Genomic DNA, 26,675 nt, shown 5'->3' with positions numbered 1-26,675 from the left:
ATTTTGGAATATTACGTTTACAACTTTTTGTGCATACGTATATCCGGTCAAAAATTTCAAAAAAAAATTTTTGGCAGTTAATGGGTTAAGATTTGGGGAAAAGTTAAAGAAGGATATATCTCCAAAATACTATTTATGTATTAGAAGCTCACCTATTTTTGGGACCTGATTTTCAGCAAAAAGAGGTTCCTTATACATGTTAAAATATGGCAGTTACAAAGAAATGGCACATTGTTTAGGACCAGAAAACTTGTTCATGAAAAGATATTGATTCATAAATTGGAGTTTTGTAAAATTCAGTTGCGACGGTACTTAAAAAAATTTCGTGAAAACTACTGAAATAAAACTATCAAGCAGTGCATATAAATCATGCTAGTATTTTCAATGAGCCAAAGACTTTGGCAAGTTCAATACAGAAAAATGCCTTTTCTAAAATCTAAAGGCCTTTAAAGATCTAAAAACTTTTCAAACAAGTGGCTACTCTTTGAACCAAATATCAAAACTGACATTTGAAGAAATTCCATATCAAAACCATCTATGAATGCATCAGAATAGTAAGCATCTTGCATCATCTAAAGATCATCATAACATACTAATGATTACTGGGGTTTTATGCATTCCTTGCACTTACAGACAAATATATTAGAGTTGGGAATATATTTTGTATCCTAAATATCATATCTTGCAGTGCTTATACAGGGTTTTTAATAGTTCATGGTACACATGTTAGGAGATGTCAATGTAATAAATTCTGACAGTGATTTGTGCTGGTTTAGTTGTGTTCTATTAATCTCTAATGCTTGTACCATGAATTTCAAAACACCTCTGTGTAGTGAAAAAGTTAGACATGTGCCATTCCATTTTTTTTTTTTTTTTTTTTTTTTGAAAATGCAAATTTATAGCATACAGATTATAGAGGGCACTGTATAAAGGTATTGAAAATATGAATAACAAAAGTGACATACATCATTGATATGTGGCAAAGCATCATAAAATAATTGTAAGCTAAGTTATATTTCTATGTGTACATATTAATAAAAGGTTGGGATGCATTTGTCATTTCAACTATTCTTTTTGGAAAGATTTTACCAAGTTAAAATCTTCCATAGAATGACAACCATAAATGATTCACAAAAGAAAGAATTGTAAACAACAGGGAAGAATTCATTTGAACCATAAAAAGCCCAAATGTGTTACAGACATAAAACTTTAGGAGTACGAATGGGGTAAAATAGACAATGTATAATATAAACTATGGAGGCTGTATGCACCAAAAAAAGGTATAGAAGTGTGAAAAGAAGTTATCAGAGTTGTGCTACATACATTGAGCAAAACAAAAATTGTGCCTTGGCTCAACTTGGAGATAGAAACACCCAGCATTTAACAGTCCAATGAACAAGTCTTTCAGCCCTCATTGGCTTCATCTAGTTAAACTAATATTCCTCAGTCATGACAAAGCAAACAAAAATGTGTATAAATACAGGCTCCATCCTCAAAAGCAAATTACAGAGTCCAGAGCATGACTGTCACTTGTGTGAGCAAAAAATTAAACAAAAACCATGACAACCAATCACCCCAAGAAACTTTAATTTTAATAATGTGCAAGCAAGATAAAATTTATTTACTTTAATACATTTTTAATCATAATATTTAAAAAATTTTTCTTCAGAAGTATCTCAGAACTGAGTTCAGAAAGTCAAAAAAATCCAGAATTTTTGAGGTAAGTAAACAGTAATATATAAACAAAATAAAATCTACCCCATTTCATGAATTTCCAACTGAAGTATTGAGTTTTTTTGCAGGAGTATCTCAGAGCTGAGTTCAGAAAGCGAGGGTCCATCTGATCGTGATGCAAGGCTTGTATCAACTCATTCAATTAATCGTTCTGTGAGGCTGCGATCTTCTGTTTCCCAACAATCAGATACTCAAGTAAAAGAAGATAAAATTAATAACACTTCCATGAAACAGAAGAAGCTTATTCAAGCAGAAGTTGCAGAAACGGGACAGGTAAATAATTTAACATGCTACTTGTGTTTAGTAAATATATAGTAGAGCTAAATATTGAAATTAGGCTATTTTGATTGATGTGTGTATTTATATTGTATTTGTGTGTTTTTTTAAATGTCTTATTAAATTATAGGTAAATGTTTCTGTTTATGCTGACTACCTAAAAGCAGTTGGTGTGAAGTGGGTATCACTTATATTGCTGGGATATTTAGCATGGCAGATATTGGCTGTGAGTTCCAACTTTTGGCTCAGTAGTTGGGGAAACGATAAACCTAGCATCAATGGCACCCAAAACTTGGCACAGAGAAACCTTCGTCTTGGTGTATATGCTTCACTTGGATTTTCGCAAGGTATCTGAATTGTATTAACTCATAAAGCAATCTGCATATTTATTTACACTTACTGCAATACAGTCTAACTCATTTATAAAGACATTGGGAAAAACTTCAAAACTATTTCGTTATACACAAACTTCATTATATCCGTACCAACTTGAAAAATAGCGAGTTTAGGAAAAATAAGATTAATTTTAATGCATGATGCATATTTTTCAATAATCTGCATTCTTAAAATATAGATTAAATAAATTAATTTTTTATTTTAAAAATATTAATTTAATTTATATAAATCTTGTGTAATTGAATATGTCAACAAAATTACTTGTCGATCATTTTTTTCTTTAATATCATTGTGGACATGAAAAGTTCTGTCTTCAAATAATTTTTACCTAATATGCAAGTAAAATGTAATGTCTTTTCTTTTACCAAGAGCCTGGTCATTGGAACATTCCCCCTCCCCCCCTTTTTTTTTTTTGAACTATTCAAAAAGAGTGGGGCGCGGTAGCCCGGTCGGTCAATAAGATGCTCGCCTAAAGTACCAGAGGATGTTTAGATGTGTCGCCGGTTCGTCCTTGTCAGAATAATTTCCTGACACGGGTACAACAAAAGCGGCGACAAGACCGCAGGAAATAATTGTTACTGCAAGGAGTCCTCCATCGAGGGGTTAGCGCGCCAACCTCTCGATGAGTATAAAAAACATGCCTGCCGTTCGGAATCGACAATAAATTGTAGGTCCTGGTCTAATTAGCCCTCGTGTGCGGAAAATGACAGTGGTGCGACAAAAATGATCAAATGATTCAAAAAGAGTTGTTGCCACTTCAGTATGACCTCTTTCTCTGGATCTCTCCTTGCAGAGTTTCAGTTTACTAACTAAATACATTCTCATCTATTCCTCTTTGTTCTTTAAAATTGTGGATAACACACTTGAAAGAATCTCAAATTTCTTTGAAACCTCACTTCTTTTCCTTTTTTTTTTTGCATTTTTATTTTTGGCTTCCAACCAATTCAACTTTATTTTTTATTGCAGCAGAAAGGTTTTATGCTTGAAAATCTAAAAAAATTAACCCTTACACTATAACACCACCGCAACCAATGTCCAAATCTTGCAAAAGATTAACAAATGTGCATTAAATGTGTTTGTAAGGGTAGATTTTTTCAGATAAATAACTTCTTTTCTTTTCAATTAGGTTTTCTGTAAACAAAATAGGATTTAACAGAGTAAAGTTAAAAAAGGGGGAAGCAAAGAGGACTTTACAATACTAAAAATGCTCCACTAGAATGTCTTCCTGAGAAAGAAAGAAGCATAGAAAGATAACTTTACCAATGAACAGAGCCATCTTAAGAGCATCATGGGGTCCTCAGACAAAGTAATTTTTCAGAGGCTCCTATACCTGGCTAGAAATGTGTGCCTATGAATTTGCATGCATGCTCTCGGAAATTTCAACTACATCTCATTATTATGAGGCCCCCTCTGCACTTGAGTCCCCAGGTCATGCCCGGGTGGGCTCGTGCGTTAAGACAGCTCTGCCAATAAGATTTAGATAAGATTAAGAAATTTGTGAAAATTCATTTCAAAGCTATTGAAAATTCATTATAGGAATACTTTACTGAAATCTGTGCTCATTATAAGCAACCAAAATAGTATAGGAAAGTGTTTTTTTCATGCCCTGTGAATTTTGTTTATGTGAAAATTTGTAATATCTGTGTTTGCTATAAGCTTGCCTGACTGTATTAATATACATAACTGATTTACCCTAACTCTCGGTGATTCCAAAAGGGTGTGTTGTGGACAATCTAAGGGTCTGTGAGATTTGTCAGGAAGTACCATAAAATATTTTCTGTATAAAATTATATTGAAAAAAAGTAATAAAGCGTGATTCTCAGTGTGTCACAGCACTGCAGGGTGTCACCATATGTCTTAACTGGTCAGGTGGTTATGATGGCATATGCTGTTGTGCAATTTTTAATCTAATTATTTAAATTTTTTAAAACTAATTTGTAATTATTTCAATTATCATGATTTTTTTAATTGATGGTTTTAAAAAACAGTTAAGAACATGGGAAAGTGTTTAAATATATTAATAAAAAAAATTTTAATCAGGAAAATTCATTTTATTAACCTCAAACTCTCTTTTAAAAAGGGGAAAAAAAGTGAAAAAGGAGAAATTAATTAGAAATTAATTGGACAGCTGACTGGTTAAGACAATGTCTGGGGTTATTGCAATGTATATTTATCATTCTATTTTTCAGGCACATCACAGCTGGATCTTATATTATTAGTCATTAAATATTTCAAGATACATAGGGTTCATGATTATGTATGAAAATGATTTTTCATCAGATTTCAGTTTTTTACCCATTTATTTGAACTGGTGGGGGAATCTTCTACATACTAGGCCCACACTGAACACATAAGTTTTCTTTACATGTGAGTCACATGCATGAAACAAGTAGAAACAGTGCAGGGAGTGAAAGCCTATTTACTGTAATTGAAATATAAAGTTTCTTTACATTTCAATTCAGTGTCATTGAAAATAATTTTGTGTCATGTTAGGTGCACGTGTTTAGGGTTTCTCTCCTAAAATCCTGTTTTTGCAGAATCCCGGAAGAAAAATAATGTTGAACTGTGCTTAAATATATGATATTATAATGTCTACTTATAATTGACATGCCAAAGAAGTTTATATCACTGGATTCATGAATTTTAGAAGCCCCAATTAATTTTGAACAAAAATAATCAAATTAATTAATTGCACTCAGTATATTTAATAATTAATTTTAAAGAAATAATTATTTTTAGTAATTTGAAAATTTTTTCTCAGACATTGAAATTGATACATTGTTTTGAGAGTTTCATCACTCTTTAACAAATTTTAAATTATCATTGGGTGTTAAACCAGGTTTATATGAAAGAAACACTTCTAACAGCAGAAGAGATATATTTATTATATAAATATTTTAATTGTGCTCGAAAGATTTTATTTAAACAGAATATGGTTTGTTTATGTACCAGGACTTGATGAATCACTAAAAAATCTAGGTGCCAAAAAAATGTTTACCTGAAGACATCCATATTTGTTATGGGCATCTTTTCCTCAGCCACCTCATTGGACATTTTGCTTGTTGTAGCTTTGTATATACCCTCTTTCATGTTGGCAGATATGCTGCTATAAGTTCCAAACATTTTGCGCTGCTCTCAGCCTGCAATTTAGTAACTACACAAAGAAAATTTTAGGTACCAATACCAAGTTTTCAGTCGCTGCATCAACCTGTCACCTGGAATTTGTCCAGCCCTGATTTAAACAATGCTTTATATTTATAAAGAAAATAAGAACTCGACAAATGCTTTGAAAAAGAAAAAATTAAACTATAGATAACATAATCATTCCTTCAAGTATGATTTAAGATCACTAGCATACACAGGATTTTCTCATTGGGAGTTGGCAAAGTGGGGGGAGATGGGTGTTGTTTTTATTTTTTAAGAAGTTTCTAAGTGGATTTTAAAATTTCCCCAATCCACAATGTAGCTACTGCAATAAAAATTACTAGACACTCTGCGAAATGCCACAACTTTTTTAAGAGGAATATTTTTGTCCAATTTCATGCTTGTGATAGTACTCCCCCCCCCCCCCCCGAAACTCAAAGAATTATAAAAAAAAACTGAGGAAGAGAAATACTCTGGCCTTTTATTCTTATTTATACTATATACATATTCTTATACTACCCCAAATATATAAAGAAAAGACACATTCTCCCTGTTATCAAAAGTTTAATAAAACTGACTCCACCCACTGGCAGAGGATCTGACAGGTGGAGGTGGGGAAACGTGTATATTTGACTGGAAAAAACCCACAATGCAGTGTCAGGAATCATCAATGCCAAAATAAAAGTCTTCAAATTAGGCAAGATATCTTGTCATTGCCGCTGTAACAGTTAACTAGTCCACCACTGAAAGGTTGCTGTAATTGCAGAAAGTGAAGCTGCTTGCAAGGGCAAGTCTCTTTTGTTTCAAAAATAATTTAATGAAATGTTTTCTGAAAAATAAAAGTGACTTACACAAACTCTTCCTCTTTGAAAATTTTTTTTATCAAGATTATATACACCAAAAGAAAGAAAACCCCCAACTTTTCTGTGATAGTTTTGTAAATTTTCTAAAGAAAATTTAAATTGTACATTATTTGTTACACTATTATATAATGATTTATACTGTTATATTTCTTCTAATGAATTAGAATAATATAGTAAACTAGTTTATAATAACACTTATCAGCAGTTTTTAACTTTTTCTTATAACATGAGTGAAATAAGTTTTTTAGGCTAATTTTGGGGTGCTGAATTCAAATATGAATGTAAAAAGCTCGATCACACAGTTTTTTCTGTGTGCATGCTGGTAATTTTTTTAAATACACATGTACTGTGAAAAAAACTTTCACATCTTGAAAATGGAGATAAATGACATATTCGTAATAACAAATTATAATATATTTATTAAGATAGTTATTTTATTATATGCATACATCGTTATATATGAAATAGCAAAAAAAAAATTCCCCTCATACGTATAATATCCATAGAGTGCACATGCACATATACACAAAACAAAATTTAAAAATATTTTTCCAGTATTTTATAAAAATGATTCATTTCTCTAATTTATAGTGTTTTATTCTTTCTGAAAACCAACAGTAATCACTCATCATTGAAGGGTCCCACCTGCCTCAATTCCCTAAAACCCCATCATTGCAGGTGTGAATGATTGCCGTGAAGCGAGTTCTACGTGAAAACTAATACTACTTTTGGGTTTGTCTCATTTAATTTTGGAAATTTTTGTTTTAGGTGTGAGAAATCTGTTCCAAATTTGTCCATAGCCTTCATAATGTTTTCCGTCAGCCTCATTAGGCCGAGGGGGGGGGGGGTACGCAGGATCAACTCAGGAAGAGTAGCCAGAGGTTTGGGAGATTCACTAGGATTTTCTTCCAGATAAATTTTTAGTCATTCACCTTTAAAAAATGTTTTAGCCATTTTAAATCAATTTCTATTGACTTATAAAGGTATTTGATTGGTCTTCCGCTATTTCTCTCTTATTTTTTACACGAAAATTAAAAAATATTTTTAATATTTGATCATTTTTTGGGGGGGGAGGCAAAAAGCCCCATGTGGTCCTGCATACACCTCCTGATTAGTTCAATTTAATGTGAAGTGATGGCAGCAAAACTTATTAGGAACATTAATGCATCTGTGACATTGACTTATCTCCATTTTTTTTCACATAAACAATTCAGAATCTGGTTGCAATTAAATAAAATCAGTGTTTCCATTCCCCAAGTTTTAGATGGCAAAAAATAGAAATATGATTCCTAGTACCATTTCCACAAATATAGCGTAAATATGTAAATTTTGAAATATATTCTAAATTAAATACCATATACCAAAGAAACTAGATGTGATGGCCATTTTTTAGGTCAGATCTGGAATTAGCACCCAAAAATTAATTATTAACAGTTAAATTTTTCCATGTTAGAAAAACCTTCTAGACTAGTTCAATTAATTAACAGACCTATGTTGAGACCTCAGTATAATATCCCCCATAGAGACAGAATAAAAATGAATTCATTAGCCATAAGTGGAGTAATTTAGTAACAAGTAAACAAAATTTGCTAATTATGCTGTCAGGGCATTTAAAACCGACATTACATGTGAACTGACATTAAATGTAATCGACAATATACCAAGGTCTTACTGTTGTATTTTAGACTTAAAGCACCATTGGCAATCCTCAAAATTCATCCCTCTCCTCCTAGACACTTTACCTTGACCTGTGCTGGAATGAAACCTTCAGTGGTATCATGTATTACTTACATCAAAATGTATTATTTATTATTACACAAACTAATTAGTAAACTTTGATATTAATAAATTTTTTGTTATATAAAAATGTCTTAATTTGTTTAAATTGCTCATATGTTTAGGATAGCCAAATATTCCTAGGATCAGAACACTAATTACTGCTTTCCCAAGATGGAGAAAAACCCTGGAAAAATTAATCCCTACTCCTGTTTTAGGTTGCTGACCTCTACTCTAGAGAAGCAAAGCTGCAAGGATAGTTTTTTGAAAATGCAAAATGACCTTTCAAATGTTCTTATGTCACGCACAATCATATTACACCCATATGGTCTGCAATACCTCAACATTACATTGAATGCTCATTCAATCAATTCTACTCAAGATAATCAAATTCATGACATATTAGAATTGTCCAAAGATAATGTTACTCTCCATTATCACTACGAAGGTTTCAACAGCTGGTTGATGCGAAGGTAAATCCAGGAAAGAAAGTTCAACTGGCATTGCGGGGAATCAGACCCATGTCCTCTCACTTGCCAGGTGAGCACCCTACACCACTAGACTACAAAGCCAATGAATCCTCTTTCCTTAGAGCTTTTATGCACTGAACGGGACCATAGTCTAGTGGTCTAAGACTTTTACCTGGCAAGCGAGAGAATGTGTGTTTGATTCTCCCGCAAGGCCAATTGAATTTTCTTCCATGGACATATCTTTGCATCAACCAGCTGTCAAAACCTTCAAAGTAATAGTGGAGAGTGACATCATTTTGGATTAGTAACAACCTGGTGTCAGAAATTGTGAACTTTGGCCCGAGTTTGGTCTAAAGCACTCACCTGGCAAGTGAGAGGACATGAGTTACATTCCCCGCAAGGCCAATTGAATTTTCTTTCCTTTATTTATCTTTACATTAAATGCTGTTGAAACCTTCATTATACAGTCGACGCTCATTATAATAACCCTGATCGTCCCATCAAAAATTAACATTATGTTGGAAGGTCGTTATATCGAAAGGAAAAACTGACAGGTTATTCATTATATGAAAATATTTGGGACTTATCCTACAGTCATTGTAATAAAATGGTTGCTACAATGTGGGGTTGTTATAATGAACATTGATTGTATTAGAATTGTTTCTCATTTACAGATCACACTATATATTTGACCACTCAACACATGTTAGATTTCAAAATTTTGATCACAAGCTCGTTTTTTTCTATGTGTTTCAAATTTTCTCATAGTTAATTCATTCTTTTATAGTGTGGTATTTTCTAGGTCAGATTGTATATACAGTCAGACTCCACTTACACTGGTGTAAGAAATTAAGAGAATTTGCAGACTTGGTCGATTATCTCTAGAACTACTGTACCGATTTTAATTAAATTTGATATGTACATACATTGATACAATACAAAACAAATAACCATTCAATAATTGTGTAATACACACGCATGATCGTGCGTGACACTCGTTGGAGTCGGAAGGTATGAAACAGCGGTTGCAGAATAAACAAAAAAATGGGTTAATAGGTGGGGTATGGTCCCCCCTTACAGATATACAGGTCTCGCAGCGTGATTTCATACTTGAAATACGGCAGTTTATCATTTCCTGTGGCAATTGGTCCCACTCGTTCAGCAACACTGTTTTCATTCCCTGGACGGTTCCCGGAGGGGGGTTGCGAGTTGCAATTGCCCTCCCCAGAGCATCCCAGACATGCTCTATAGAGTTAAGGTCTGGCAAATCCATCCGGCGAATATCCTCACTCTCTAGAAAATCGTCGAGCAGAAGAGCTCTATGTGGCCTCGCGTTATCGTTCATTAAAATGAACTCAGGGCCAACTGCACCCCTGAAAAGGCGAACATAGGGCTCCAAGACCTCACACCAGTCACAGCGCCTCTTTCAAAGACATGGAGAGGTGTGCGGCCATCCAACATGATGCCTGCCCAGACCATTAAACCTCCTCCGCCATAATGGTCGATTTCGCGGACATTGGAGGGTAGGTAGCGGGTCCCTGGTTCTCTCCATATGAACATACGACGAGAATCGGTGCTTAGGCTGAACTGGGACTCATCAGTGAAGAGAACGGTCGCCCATTGATCCATACTCCAATCTCTATGCTCTCTGCATCATGATAAACGGATTCTCCTGTCCATAGAAGTGAACGGGACGCAAACAGCAGGTCTTCTTGCAAACAACCCTCTCTCATGAAGTCTTTTGGAAACAGCCACCCTTGATACACGGGTTCCTGTGGCTGCATACAAGTCACAAGAGAGCTGAGAAGCTGTAGCACCCTGTTACGCCTCACTATAATCGACAAATGGCGATCTTCTCTGGCCATCGTGGCTCTTGGAGGACCTTGCCCAGGCTTTCTCTCGATGGATCCGGTATCCTGGAACTGTTTCCATAAGTTACACACGACACTGGGCGTTAAATTGAACTCTCTACAAATCTGGACTTGAGATTGGCCTTCTTCTAGCCTCCCCACAATTCGCCACCTCATTCCATCATCTAAACGTTGGTGGTTACTAATTTTTACTGTTAAAATTTGAAATTAACCGATTGCTGCAAAATAACACCAAGAAATTCGCTGAGGTGTGCTAGCAAACGAAATGCGTCTTAACTTACGCGCGCTTATAAAGCCTGTTTCTCTACTGGCTCCGCCTACACACACGTGTACGCTTACGTATTTGACGTACAAGATTTTCATTTTTGTCTAGAAGCAGTGGTTTTACATTCAGTTCAGTTCTTTTCATGAAATTCGATAAAATATGCAAATTCTCTTAATTTATTTCACCAGTGTATAACAAAATCGGAGAAAACAGAAATTATTCGCTGTATGCAAACTTCATTATATTCATACCATCTTGAAAAATTATGCATTTGAGCAAAATCATAAGCATATTTAATAAATGAAAAATTATTAAAACATTTTTCAGTAATGTGAGCATTCTTCCTCTTTAATTCTTCTTTCTCAAATCAAAAATGTACTACAGTAATATATTTTTGAGGAAAAAATTGCAAATTTTATTAAAATCTTACGTGCTTGTAATTGAATAAGTCAACAAAAACGTCAATTGTTTTTCCCCCAATATGATGGATGTTTAACATTTTGCATTAAAATCATTTTTGCCTTATAAACATACAAAATATAATACTTTTTGTACAAATACAACGTCAGAAGCCACAACAGGCAAATTGCCCAACCAACCAGGTCCCAAAAGAGCTTAATCAATGCAAGCTCCTTATCTGAATCTCTTCTTGCAGATGTTGGGTCAATAAGATACTCACCTACAGTACTAATGAATGTTCAGAGGTGTCGCGAGTTGGATACCCAATTCATTTTTACCAGATCTTTTCTGACACAGCGGTGCAAGATGATGATGGTACGATAAGAGGACCACAATATACAATAACAATACTACTGTAGGAAGTCCCTCACCAAGGGGTTAGCGTACAAACCCCTGAGCAAGATATATGGAGAAACAAATGTTTAATGCTGCCATCTATAAGTGGTAGGTCTCAGTTTAACTAGCCCTCCATGTGTAGAAAATAACCATGGTGTGATAAAAATGATAAAATAATGGTTCTTGCAGATGTTCGGTTCATAAAAAAACTGAAGAGAATTCAGGAAGTTTTTAATACCGCACTTTTTACAGTTTTTGGTTTTAACCAACTGTGCATGGCTTCAGTTTTTAAAGCAGTTTATAGTGTTCTATGGTCATGACCTTCTCAAAATTAACTTGCATGTGATAACACTGTTGCAACCAATGTCTGAATGTATCTAAACACTAGAAAATGTGCGCACCAAAAGGTGTTTTAAAGAGGTTAGATTCTTGGGAATAAAATAACCTCTATCTGTTCTTACTGATAAGGTTTTCTAAAAGCAAAATAGGATTAACAGACAAAAAACTTGGATCTCTCAAAAAGGATTTTACAGTACTCAGAAACGCCCTTCCAGAATGTCTTCCAGAGAATGAAAGGAGGCATCATCAGCTGTAGAAAGGTGAATTTGCAGATAAGGTTAGAAAGAAATTCCTGGCAATTTGTGTTTGAAAACCCGTTGTAAATTTGTTATGGGGGTACTTTCCTAAAATCAGTGTTCATTATAAATAATCAGAATTACATTGATAAGTAATGTGAAATTCGTGGGACAGGAAAAACTTTTACGTGAGAAAAATTGCAATATCCATTCGTTATAAATGAGTCTGACTGTATAAAGGTTTATATATATTAAAAAATTGCAAATGAAGGCAAGGTTTTTCTTTATTTTTTTGCACAATATTAATAATGTTTTTTTTAAGGTTTTTCCCCCGATACATATTTGTCCAACAGAGTACTTGTTCAGATAAGTGTTGAGAAAACTATACATAAATAGAAATAAACATGCAAATAATATGTACATGTTCATTGCTGTTCACAGTAATGCACACAGGATTTCCTGTGGGGTCAGCTTTTTTTTTTCTTCCTTGGGGTATCATTTTTTACTGTAAAAATACACCATAAACTCTGCGTATGCCTATGGTTTTTCATGCATAGTTTTCTCAACATCTGCAAGAAATTATTCTATCCTTATCTTATAGACATGTGTATAAGCATTATTCTTTATTTTATTTTAAACATAATTCATAGTTTTCTTTCTAATAATTTATGTTTGTGTTTAGGGATCGCAGTCTTTGTTGGAGCATTCGCTTGCTCATATGGTACATTATGGGCTGCTAACAGTTTGCATCATGGTCTTCTTCAGAATGTTCTGCATTCACCAATGTCATTTTTTGACACTACTCCTATTGGACGTATAGTGAATCGTTTTTCTAAAGATATTGATACACTTGATGTAACAATTCCAATGACATTGAGGTCATGGTTGACCTGTTTCTTGCAAGTTATTTCAACGATAATTGTTATTAGTATTCAGACACCAATTTTTCTATCTGTCATTCTTCCTATTGGAGTTATCTATTACTTAATACAGGTAAGTGATACTTCAATTGCATAGTTTCAGAAACACAAGACAAAAAAATATGGTTAAACCTGTTCTTTGGTCTAATTTATCAAATAATTGTAAAAATAAATTGTTCAAGAAAATATTTCGAATATTTTTGTGGCGGGAGAGGAGTCAGCAGAAGTATTTTAACAACTGCAAAACTGTTTTAAATTTATTTGTAGTTTTTCTGTAGATATTGTATCTCATGCTATTTAATATCAATTTATTGAATAGCAATTCTTAACTGCTCCATGTGGCACTCATTCTAAAAATATTTTTTCTGTTGGAGTATCATATTCATTTTTAATTTTGTGTGAGATTAATGTTTTGTTTCTTCTTTTTCAGCGATTCTATGTGTCTACCAGCAGGCAGCTAAAACGACTTGACTCGGTTACTCGGTCTCCAATTTTTTCTCATTTCTCAGAAACGTTAGCAGGTTGTAGTACAATTAGAGCTTATGGAGCTCAAAATCGATTTTGGGGACATTCAAACAGCTTAGTTGATAAAAATCAAATATGTTATTATCCAAGCATCATTGCAAACAGGTAATATTTTCATAAATATGGATAACAGAAAAATCACTGTGTTAATGTGCAATAATTGGGGCAATAACAATTTTAATAATTCCTTTCTCAAAATTATATAGGTGCCAATGCTTTCAATTTTTTAGCTGTATTAAAATCTTCCAGGTGAAAACCAAATTCTTCCAATGTCTCATATCTTTATACAAGTATTCCTCATTTAATGCAATCTCATTTTACTACTTTTTGGCATCACAATTTTGAAAAATCAATGTAAGAAATTGCAACCTGAGTTTGATTTTAATACTAAAAGTTGACATACAAATTGAAGATTTGCCATGATTGATTTTGTTGTAATGACAAAATCTGTTGTATTTCAGTACAGTATCATCTGTATTGTGTCGTCTACAGCAGATAAGACTAACGTGGATAAAATGGTTCAACCCAACTCTTTAGAGTTTACCAATGAACATCTTTTGGTAACACATTGAACAATGCAATCAGAATTTTAAGAAAATAATCAGAATGATTGTCATATTTTCGAGGTATATTAGGAATTCTCTGGCGTTCTACAACAGTTTTTGTACAGATGGAGAATGCTGCTTTTTTAAATCTGAATCTCGACTATTTCATCAGAATGTTATCCAGAAACGTTATATCAGAATGTTATATCAGCTGTCATCCAGAAATCTTCAGAAGGTAAAGATCCACTGACCATAACCAAGTCATCAGTTTAGAACAGTTAGAAGTAATGGCAGAAATTTGTGAAATTTATCTATAAGTTTAAATAGTTAATTACATATTATCTAATCCATTCAACTCACTTTATGCGATTTTGTTTTACACAATTATTTTATGCAACCAATTAATTGCATAAAGTGAGGGATGCCTGTTGAAAAGTTTCTGAAATACTTTCAAATTGTGCTTTGCAAAAATTAAAAATCTAAAGAAAAATCCCCAGTCCTTGCAATCCTAGGCTGACACTTTTTCTTTCACAAACATATGCAAAATATTGATTTGAAAAACTGAAAATCACAGATTGTTCCAAATGTTATTCCAAGGATGAGGGAAGTTGCCATTATGGCTGAAATTGACAATGGTTAGAAATAAAGCACTTCTGCAAATCACAGTGGATGGAAATGAATTCTACAAAAAAATGTTTATCATGAAAAATATGTAAAGGATAAAATTTCAAGTGACTTTTGTTAAAAATATGGGAAAACAGGGCATCTCTTAAAAATAAAAGTTTAGATGGCCATAATTAGGGAATGATATGGGAAATGGGTTGTATGGTAATTATATGGATGGCTTTATATAAAAGGAACCAAGCGGTGCCATTCCATTTTTAACATTTTTGAGATATACAGACGTCTGAACTATTGAAAAGAGGTGGAATTTTTTTTATCTAAATAGAACCAAATGACATAGGCAGTAATGCTGTCTGTGTGCACTTGAACCAACTGTCAAACTGAAGAGAACTGAATTAAAGCTAACTTTTAAATAGCCTTTTCTGAGTTTTTATTTAATGGTGCTTTTGGTTCCTTTTATATAAAAGCCGTTCATATGTCCCTCAAAAATCCCCATTTTTTTTCCTTTTATTCATGTGGCTTTTTTTTGGCAGCAAAGTATTTCACCATAGGAAAAACTACAGATTTTTCAAGTCCAAGAATTTGTCACCTATGAAACTGCGACAAAAAATAAATATGTATAGCAATAGATTACATTAAATTTTTCTTTCTTTTCTTGATATTTGGATCTTACTTTTTTGATAATACTTTTTCAGAACTGCTAAATAGATCTCAATGGTAAATGATGTGGTGCAAACCATTTTCAAATATGTTCCAGAAATATTTTATTCAAGTTAACCCTTTGACTACTGACAGCACTTTAAAATATCAACAATTTTTAACCCCTGTAATATCCCTTACATACCTTTTTGGGTGTTGATATTTTCAATTAGAAAGATTGTATTTTTATAAGAACTTTCCTTTATAGTATAAAGATGTTACTTTACGACTACCAGATGACACCACAAGTGTGCGGAACAACTAGTTTTCTAAATATGTTAATAAAATTCAGATTTTTTTGCGCTTACTACATTACACTTTTGCTTCAAAAATGGACGCGGTAGTCCAGGTCGATAAGATACTCGCCTAAAGTACCAAAGGATATTTAGCGGTGTCGCGAGTTTGATACCCGGTTCATCCTTGTCAGAAAACTTTCCTGACACAGGGGTACAACAGAAACGGTGACATGTGACCACAGAAAAAATTGCTACCACAGGGAGTCCCCCCATCGAGGGGTTAGCGCACCAACCTCTCTATGAGTGTAAAAACAAGCCTGCTGTTCGAAATCTGCAATAAATTGTAGGTCCCCGTCTAGTTAGCCCCCCGTGTGCAGAAAATGACTGTGGTGCAACAAAAATGATCAATGATCACTACATTACACTTTTGTGTAATGCAGTAAAACACTGCTTTTAGAAAATGTTTCCTAATAAATGTATGAACAAATTACGGCTTTCTTTGTGATAAAACAAATATTCATTATTATGTATTATATTCAACATGTTTAAATTTTTTTATAGTTTTATTGTAAGAGTATGGTTCTGAAAAATATTTCAAGTACCAAGTTAATTAATTCAATGTGTACTAAATAATTTTCTTGAAAAAAATTACTTTTTTTTGTTTTTAAGCTTTAATTACAAATAAAATGACATACCAAAAAATTTACATGAAAAATTATTTTATTTTTTCATAATGTGGTAGTGAAAAGCGTTAAATACACACCAAGGGAGCAAGCCAAACTAGATATGTGAGTGATATCTTCATTTTCTAAATATTCTTGTACAATAGATGCTAGATGAAGACAAGCATCATCATCCATTAAATGGAATTTGGAGCCTCATTCTGTACCTTTGAAGACTTACACATTACCCCATAATTGTGTCATGGTGCACTGGCTACCTTTCAGACACACAGAGAAAGTTGTACAGCACAATAAAAAAAAACAAGATGAATTCAAACAGCATGAGAAACCGTGAGTCCTTATGCATTTTGACACACTGTAGGTGTCATCTTCAAAGAAGAGAGAGATAACCATTTCATTTCATACCGTGCACCGCCCAGGCTCTATCGACCATTGTCAATTTTAGCCAAGAGAGATAACCACTAATATGTGATAACTGAGGACCCCACTGGGATTGGTTACCAAATCTTTACTCCTGGTTGCTAAGCAGAGATAAACTGGGGTCGGCCTCTAGCTCGGAGCATCATTTTGTGATTTTCTTCGTTCTTTTTAATTTTGTCACCAAATTTTTAGAAAAATAGCCATCTTTTGATTTGCGAGATAAGGGCTTGTTATTGCTCTCTACTTCAATTTTCATTTGTATTTTTGATTGATTTAAATTTTTTCTCTCGATTTTAATTTTCTTTGTACTTTGGCCATGTTTTTTGTTGATAATCATTTTTTTTCCTCATGTGCTTATGCAGGAGGGAATATCTGGTTCATTGTTTTCCGCCATTTTGGTGTTTTTCCCACTTTGATATATTTTTTCGTGGAATTTTGGTCATTAGTGTTAGCAAACAGTCTAGACTTTTTCCCGGGTATTCTCAGTAATTTTGATTTTGATTTTTACCTAAAATGGTTTTAATTTTGGTTAATTAGTTTATACTAAAGTATAAATTACACTTTGTTATCTTAATTCTTTTTAGGGGTGTGTTGTATTCTTTATATACAGGGTTCCCTGTAAGTGATAATGCATCCTTTATCTCATCAACAGTCCATCATAAAGGTATAGTTTTAATTTAAAAAATGCTAAAAAGGCCCTGTACCAGTTTTGAGAGTGAAAATAGAGAGAGTAACAAAATAAAAAAAAATAAAAATTTTATAAGGTCGCTCTGTTCTCTAATTTCCAATTTGAAAGTTGTTGCCCTGTCTCTCCTAAGGCCAACAAAAAAAATTCCTAGTTTCTAAGGCCAGTACTTGCTGAAATATTCAAATTCAAATATCAGAGAAAAGTTGGAAAAGAAAGCATAAATTAGGGAATTTGGTTTAATTAGTTTTTGCTGGTCTTTCCTAACTTTTGTCCAATTTTTGAATTAAAATATCTTAGTGATTATTGCACTTAGAAACATGGAATTTTTTCTGTTGGCCTCGGGAGATAACGGACAACAACTTTCTATCTAGAAGTTAGAGAACATGAAGGCTGTCTAAACATTTGGATTTTTTATTTTCTGATACACTGTATTTTCACTCAAAACTGGTACAGGGTAATTTTTTAATGTCTTTTGAGTATTTTTTAAACTTAAATCATCACATTCCGGAGTCTCATTCGTTAATATTTAGAAGTTGAAAATGTAAGTTTTTCATTTTTTTTGTTGATGAGAAAACATCAACGGCAAATTATTGTAATAAGTCAAAAAGCCACAGAATCGCATGTTAGGGGCCGTTCAAGTATTACATAAGCAAATTTTTAGCCATTTTTGACCCCCCCCCCCCGTCAGCAAAATTTCGTCATCAGCTCTGCCCCTCTGAATCCAACTCATATTTCCATAAAGGGTGGTTGATGACGTAAGCATTATCCAAACCCCTTCCCCCCTTGTCATCAGAAGTCAGCAAATCGGAAACCCCCTCCCCCCCCCCCATTGATGATGACATAATACTTGAATGGCCCCTTACTAAAATGTTGTTTACAATTTGCCATCTTGGAAATTTTAAAAGAGTGACTTGTAACATTTTGCCATCTGAGCACAAAATTGATGCAAAGTTTCCTGGCCTTTGCCAGTATCTTAAATTTTTTTCACATGGATGTATGAAAGTTTCTTGCACTAGAGATTTTATCTTTCTTGAGATTTTCTTTTTTAAGCCAAATAATGTAAACAAAATGTTTTCTTTTTCTTCCAAGGATTTTTTCCTAAAAAATAGTCATGGGAATATCCCATGTATATAAAGATATTCTGTTATTTAATGAATGAAAACTTTCAATATAATAAGAATCTGATTGATTTGCTTGACTATGAACTAATACTTTGGTCTATGTTTAAGTAAGAAAAATAATCTTTCATTCAATATTTTCATTTTCAGTTGCATATGTTTTGTTCATGAAGGGATTTCATAATTCTAGGGATTCAATTTTTTTCACATTGGTAGTTGCTTATGTCAGTTTATGTATTGTGAACTTCTATGATTGCAGATGGTTAGCTATTCGCCTTGATTTTTGTGGAAATTGCATTATTTTATTTTCTGCCCTTTTTGCCATTTTGGGAAAAAAAGAATTAGATGCCGGAGAAGTGGGCCTGTCTGTTAGTTATGCTCTCATGGTAAGTGATGGTTTGAGATTTATCCAAAAAGTAGTTTCTTTAAATTGAAAATATAAATACAACATCTATGTATAAGGTGGCCATTGTAGCCTTGGTGAATTCAGAACATCCTGTACCTCAAACCCTTCATCAGATTGACACCCAAATTGGAATATTAACTTTTCAGAGGATATGAAAAGGAATCTAAAATAAAGTACTTTGAAAAATTCTGCTGGGGAGGGGGTGCTTTTCAACAACACATTGCAAAAAGAACAAATAAAATGATTTAACATTCATTGACCACTTTCCAATTAAAATTCTCATGCAAACATTTCAAATGTAAGGAATAAAAATCTCTTAATCCTGTACATCACGGTGTAATGAATGCTACTTAATGTGTTTGGCATCCTACATTTTTAAAATTTGAAGCAGTGTGCTTAATAGCTGATTGTAACTAGACTATTGTAGTGCTCTGCACATGTTGCATAATGCAGTCCTTCGTTTCTACCTATGTAGCAACTCCTCCAAGATAAGCCACATTTTTTAAATGACCCCTCAACCAGAAAATGTATGGATTAAGACACCCATAGCTGTTTTGTGCAACTCTACCATCTTTCAGTGCCTATGCAAAGTGTATGTTTTCACTATTGCTTAGAGACATATGAACATTTTTCCTAGGATTTCATTCACAATGCTACACTGCTTGACAAATGCTAAGAAACAGTGTTATTTTTTGTTACACCTAACCATAGAATTCCTTAAAAAATGAAACTTGGCACATTTTTAGTAGACATCCTGAAGTATCTTTATAATGCAAAATGAAACAGATATCACCACATGCCAAGAAAAGAAAGAAAAAGAGCATAAAAAGAAGAGATGCTCTTATAGCAATTGCAAACAATTATGAAAAGTGTTCGTTCTGCTGAAAATAAGGACAGATACGAGTTTGTTAGTATAAAGTGTGACCTTCTCTGACATTAATGCACATTTAACATGTGTTGGACATGTTGTCCACCAAATTGTTGATTAGAGCTTGAGGGATTTTGTCTCATTCGTCTTTCAAGGCAATTTTGGGTTCCTGTTTGGTTCGAGGAGAGCTATGTCTTTGAGCAATATGTCTGCTGGAAGCTGTGGGAGGATCACCCCCTTTTAAAGAGAATAAATATGTCAGCCTAGTGAAAAAATAAACAAATTCCACTTCTGGCCAAAATAGCCTCAGACTTTGATAACTGCAAATTTGCAAGAACCATTTCTCGGCAATTGAATAATGTTGCTTTTACGCAAGGAAGTCTGTAAAAATGCATTTATCCATGGCATTTTGCTAGCACATCATCAGAAAAGATTATGTTGGTGTAATGAGCATATTTGTTGGAAACAGCTACAGTTTGATCCAGAGTTATGTTCTCTGATGAATCACGTTTCAGCTTCTACAGCATAGTTTCTCAAACTTTTGTTCCATTGCCCCCTTCATCAGAATTTTTTTCTCTCATTGCCCCGACTCAAGTGAACCCATACAACACCAGCTATAGCAGAAAGCCTCAGCACACCATTTGGTCAATGCTGCGCCGTCTGCCTAGCTTTTGCCATTACTAAATCCATTACTGTGCACGTGCTTCTGTGTTTTTGTTGAAATTGGCAATTTCTTGGTTATTATGCAAATTATTCTCTAGCCTTTAAAATTTGAATTAAGGAGATTCAATGGTTGGTTTACACTCGAAGGAATAAACAACATAGGAAAAGAACTATGCACATAAACAGGTGAGTTCATTTTTACTATTACAATGGCATAAAATAAATTGATGAATATTCTTTATCAATGCAAACATTGGTCGATTCCAATTTTAAAATGAAGTCAGTACTCAGTAGCTTGTAGTGCTTTAATAAGTTAATAATCTTAGTGCTGTGTAATATCAATTATAATTTTTCAATAATAGGCTTCAACGAATGAAACTTTTAACAAGATGTCGAATAGCTAGTTTGACGGAATTTATATTTAATGAATTATAGTATTATATTCTATTCACACACACAGGGCCCCTACAATGTTGACCCGGGACCCCTATATACTGAAATGTTTGGTGGGGTCCCTCACAAATCCATTTGTACTGTAGGCCTATAAATTCTGAATGGACATGACTCTGGGTCATTTAGGTCCCATACCAGGGCCCCCAGATATTATTGCACGGTCTCTTATATGTGTGTTTATATGTGTGTATACAAATACAACACCACAACAGGCAAAATGCCCAATGAGGTGGCTGAGAAAAAGATGCCCATAATAAATATGGATGTCATATATTTCAACAATACAGCAACCCAGTTAAAAATGCAATTACAAACAATATATACACATGATGAAATATTATACATTGCCCATAAGAATACTTATGGTTGTCTTATTCTAAGTATGGATAACTTCTCCATTTACCCCAACATGTTTATCGTATTTCTTTTTGAACGTGTCAATTGCGTTACAATTTACTACCTCCGGGGTAAGCTATTCCATTTTTCAACAACTTTATTAGAGAAAAATTCCCTGCGACACCATAACCTCACATAGTTCCTTAACCAATCTATACTGGTGTCCCCCTTGTAAAAGCAATCGATTGACGGTGTACTAATAATTCATGGTCCATCCTATCCATCCTGCTGAAAATTTTGAAAACTTCTGTTCCCCAACACCTGTGTTCATCCAATGTAAACATATTCAAAAAATGAAGTCTCTCTTCATAAGTCAAACCCCACGTGCCAATAAGGACACGGTATGGTCTCCAAAACCTTACAGCATACTCCAGTCCAGGATGAGCTAAGCCTTGGAAAAGCAGAACGATGGCTTTAAGAGAACGCGAAGAGACCTTTTTGAAAATGAGACCAAGCATTCTATTCGATTTTTTGGCCACCACTGAACAATACTCAGAAAACCTAAGCCACTCGTCAATGAGATTAGCTTCACGTCATCTGCGAATTTGCTAGCAATCCCATCGATACCATGATCGAGTTTGTCGATAAAAAGTGAAAAAAGTATGGGGCCAAGGACACTTCCTTGAGGAACTCCACTTTCAATGCCTGTCCAACCAGAGAATTCCCCGTTCACCATAACTCATTGTGACCTATTTCTTAATCACGATTCTATCCAATTCAGCAAGGTGCCCCCCATCCCACAATCTCGTGTAAACGCTTCAAGAGTTTACCATGTTGGATCCGATCGAATGCCTTCTGGAAATCAAGGTAAACAACATCTACATTTTTGCTCTTACCCAAAGCCTTAGTGGTTTACGGAAAATTCACCGCCATGCAATTCACCGCTAGGAAAATTCACCGACCAACAATTCACCGCCATGCAATTCACCGAAGACAGTTCGATGCGAGTCAGTTAGCGAGGGAATGAGCAATTGAGTTACTGAGTGAGTGAGTGACCCAGTGAGTGAGTGAGTGACCCAGTGAGTGAGTGAGTGACCCAGTGAGTGACTGAGTGACCCAGTGAGTGACTGATGGCCGTATTCACCGACATGGTTTAAAATGTAGTCACACACACACACACAATTTTTGGATAAGAGATCGACACGGATTGGTTAAATTCAGGTTTTTAACCAATCTATGGTGATCTCTTATCCAAAAATTGTGACTACTGTTTAAACCATGTCGGTGAATACGGCCCTGAGTGACCGAGTGGGTTACTGATTCAATGAGCGAGTAAGTCAGTCCGTGAGCGAGCGAGCTGCTAAGTGAGTGAGCGATCTAGTAAGTGAGTGATCTATTGAGTGAATAAGTGCCATATCATAAAGACATGGCGGAAAGTTTAAATAATGACTTTATGAAAAGAAATTCAGATGATACGGATTCGGGTTGCTGTATTTTTGAAATATATGACATCCATATTTATTGTGGGCATCTTTTTCTCAGCCACCTTGCTGGGCGTTTTGCCTGTTGTGGCCTTGTATTTGTATAAATTACAAATTGCTGTTGCCCAATACAAGATAGTATATTGAACAAAATTCCATTAACTCTGTTTTACTCAGAAACTTCTAATGAAATGTTAAAAGGGATAATAACAGAATTAAAAGATAATAAAGTAGGTGGATACGCGATGAATTAACTTCCTAAAAATGCTTAAAATCATCTCCTGTTATCACTTTGATGTTATAAAAAACATCGCTGATCATCAGTAACCAATGGATTTTTTTTATGATGAAGTAGCTGTTACCCGCGATTTCACGTGATGAACTTTCAGGAATCCCGCCTTAGTGCGTATCTAGTATATGTACTCTATATTTACTATATACGTATATATATACTTCCTATGCAACGGAAATTAGTGACGATTTTTTTATTACGGGAGTCGGTGATTTTTTGAGTGATGGAAATCTGTTACGTTTTTGTGTTACGGAAGTCGGTTACGATTTTGGGATCAAGTTTTCATTTAACTCTTGGATATATCGGGACCATTTGACACATCGGGACCAAGTAATGTGCATATACCCCGAGTTTCCCACATCCTACAGCAGGTCCCCTAAGCTGAAATAGATGGCGGCCCCCAAACCAGCTTTTTCACGGGCCCCTCTGTGCTTAATTTATAGTGTGAAAATATCAAAAAGCGATAAGAAACGTTCCTGCCCCTGCCAGCCCTGCCCTCGTGGGGGTCATGCCGAGAGGTATGTATACGTAAAATATACATATATCACCAGGGCTCCCAACATACAGGGTCGGGGTACCCGGGGGATTGCACATATACCTTCATGGGGAAGTTAAAAGGTTTCATTTCCAGGGGTCCTTGCGATAGTGGAAGCCCAAGGTATATCCAGTCTGGGACCCCATAAAATTTGCGAATTCGGTCAAGGGTAATTGCGTGAGGGGGGGGGCTGGATTTTATTCGTTGGTAAAATTAATATTTGCAGTGGCCCTCACAGGGGGATGCCCGATTGGCTTCCGAGTCAGGGGTCTCGTTTCATTTTGGGGGCACTGGATGAATCTCATTCTTTTCTGTCGTTTAACATTGTAGAATTTTCAACAGCGGAAGTCCGAGATAAATCCAGTGTATGGGTGCCCCACTAAATATCTGCGTATTGGGTCCCCGTTACTGGATGTGGGCCCTGGATTTTATTGGTTTTAAAATTGATAAAAATTAAAAATTTTCGTGGCCACTCACGCAGAGTCCCGGTATTTCTTTCTCCTAATCAATGTGATGGTTTTGTCCACTTACAATTTGCTCCATCCGAACTTCATTCAAACTCTGTTCTCTTTTTATGGCACCGATGAACTTCCATATATCTGGGTGGTGAGCAGATAATTGCTGTTGGAACGCTCGATGCCATCCTTCTATAGAATTGTTGGTATTAGGGAAATCGTTACGCGTTCCTTGAAAGCAGTTCCAAATGTCGATGTCAAAGCGCGGCTGACGACGAAGAGGACGCCCGATCCAAGTGTCTTCAAATCTATACTTCATCATAAATTCGTTATCGGAACAATCGGATTTTTTAATCATTTGTGACACTACTAGGTTAAAAACTAACTGACTAACCAATTCACTCACTTACTGACCATTCACTCACTCCCTCACTCACTTACTGACCATTCCCTCACTGGGTCACTCACTCACTCGGTCACTCAATCACTTACTTACTCGGTCACTCACTCACTCAGTCACTCACTGGGTCACTCACTCGGTCACTCATTCACTGACTCGGTCACTCAATCATTTACTCACTCGGTCACTCAGTCACTCACTCAGTAACTCAATCGCTCACTCCCTCGCATTGAACTGTTGTCGGTGAATTTTCCTAGTGGTGAATTGCATGGCGGTGAATTGTCGGTTGGCGAATTTTCCTAGCGGTGAATTTTCCTAGTGATGAATTGCATGGCGGTGAATTGTCGGGCGGTGAATTGTTGGTCGGTGAATTTTCCTAGCGGTGAATTGTTGGTCGGTGAATTTTCCGGACACGAGCCTTAGTCACGTGATCATAGAAGTGAAGGAGGTTAGTTACACATGACTTCCCTTTCCTGAATCCATGCTGATTATCCGACAATACATTATTCTCGTTTATCCACTTCACCAATTGCCTTTTGATAATAATTTCCAAAATTTTCGAGAGGGAGCTCATCAAACTCACTGGACGATAATTTGACACAGCTTCTCTACTACCCTTCTTAAATATTGGAGCAATATTAGCAAGTTTCCGATCCCTTGGGACGATACCCTCAGCAACATTACTCCTTTATATCTGTGTGACTGGCCCCAACAATTCATTAGCACATTCTCTGAGGACCCTGGGATAGATATCATCTGGTCTTGGTATTTTCACACACATTTTTTAGAAGATTTAGGACCTCCACGTCTTCCACTTGAATATCGTTGAGGATTTTATTACCTCATGCAACACCCTGTATATTGAATATCATTATCTCCATTAAAAACCGACACGAAAATGTCATTGAAAGCACTACAATGCCTTCATTGCTCTCTAACCTAGACCCTCCTATCGACAGGGGGCCAACGTTAATTGCCAATGTTATCTGCCAACCTAGAGATTCAACTTCCTTTTTACTATCCCCTATCGCTTTCTTCAGTGCTCTTTTATCAGTAAACAATAATGTCACCTCCTCCACTTTTATGTTCACTGAATGCTCTTTTCTTTTCAAGATAAAGGTTATGTATGCTATCCGTGAACCATAGAGGGTGCGATGTACAAACATGCTTTTTTTGAACAAAGGGTATGACATCGTGCAAAACAGAAGACAGCTTTGTACTAAATTCTTCCCATTGACTTACCACCCCAACTGATTCCATCTGGGCTTTGAAAACTTCCGCTTACCTTCCTCTCAAAACATTGAAGTTAGTTCTCCAAAAACAAGAAACCAGTCTTTTGTTATCAACCTTACCCGAAGAAAAGTTACAGTGAAAACTGACAACACGATGATACGCTGCTTTAAATCTAGCATTTGAATGTATATTATCAAAGGATCCTCTAGGCAACCTTTTTTGTATTTGCCTGCCCTCACACATGTACATTTAGATAGAATTTCAAAAAAACATGTCTCTGGGTTCTGTAGGTCCCACACCAGAGCCTCAATTTATTTTTTATTTATTTATTGTTTTGTACAGTCTCATACTTTCCTGTACTTATTTATACTATTACACATTGCTTTGAATCTTGTATTTGAATGTATATTGTCAAAGGGTTCTCTAGGTACCCTGAAATAAGGAGCCCCGAACTCATTGTATAATCTGATTATCTTTGTTATATGTCTGATCTTGCGCTTGTTTCTTTGTAATTGTATATGAATGCACATACATGACTAGTTTTTAGATAGGGTTTTAGAGTTTTTAGATCCCATGATAGGGACCCCAGTTATTTTTTCCCTTGTAACTTGCTGGAGAAAATTCTCCGGCATGACCATGCATTCTGGTGCAATGAAGCAACAGAGCCTGATTGTGCTTGTTCTGTTGGCCTATAAATTGAAATTTAAAAAAATTAAAAATGCACTGAACTTAAATAATGCATCAAACTAATAAATGAGTCAAAGTAATGAAAATCCCACATTTTTTTTTAATGTTATATTACCAATTTCAAATGAATACATTCACAAATTTTGAAAAATTCAAAGTCTAATGATTCTTTTCTTTCATGTCAATAGGTGCGTATGATCTGCCAGTATCATATGGTATCTTGTGAATTTGCTGAACACCTGA

At 34.9% G+C, this 26,675-nt stretch overlaps 1 protein-coding gene across 5 annotated transcripts in view; it reads left to right on the top strand.

Moving 5' to 3' along the window:
• LOC149080602 (ATP-binding cassette sub-family C member 1-like) overlaps nt 1-26,675 on the top strand; it is a 140,549-nt gene that overhangs the window by 91,258 nt on the left and 22,616 nt on the right. For 4 of the 5 annotated variants that reach the window (XM_089239745.1, XM_089239747.1, XM_089239746.1 and 1 more), the window contains 6 exons: nt 1,670-1,720; nt 1,803-2,007; nt 2,141-2,357; nt 12,848-13,158; nt 13,516-13,715; nt 18,883-19,009. In XM_089239745.1, coding sequence (XP_089095871.1) covers nt 1,670-1,720; nt 1,803-2,007; nt 2,141-2,357; nt 12,848-13,158; nt 13,516-13,715; nt 18,883-19,009 — 1,111 coding nt within the window. The remainder of the gene's footprint in view (nt 1-1,669; nt 1,721-1,802; nt 2,008-2,140; nt 2,358-12,847; nt 13,159-13,515; nt 13,716-18,882; nt 19,010-26,675) is intronic. The other variant, XM_089239748.1, reaches the window with a different exon arrangement.

Source organism: Pholcus phalangioides, unplaced genomic scaffold (genome assembly GCF_987345545.1).
Source record: "Pholcus phalangioides strain wild (caught in Gottingen) unplaced genomic scaffold, Ppha-v1.0 ptg000011l_1, whole genome shotgun sequence".
NCBI classification, from domain to species: Eukaryota; Metazoa; Arthropoda; class Arachnida; order Araneae; family Pholcidae; genus Pholcus; species Pholcus phalangioides.
This window is presented reverse-complemented; position numbering and strand designations above follow the sequence as displayed.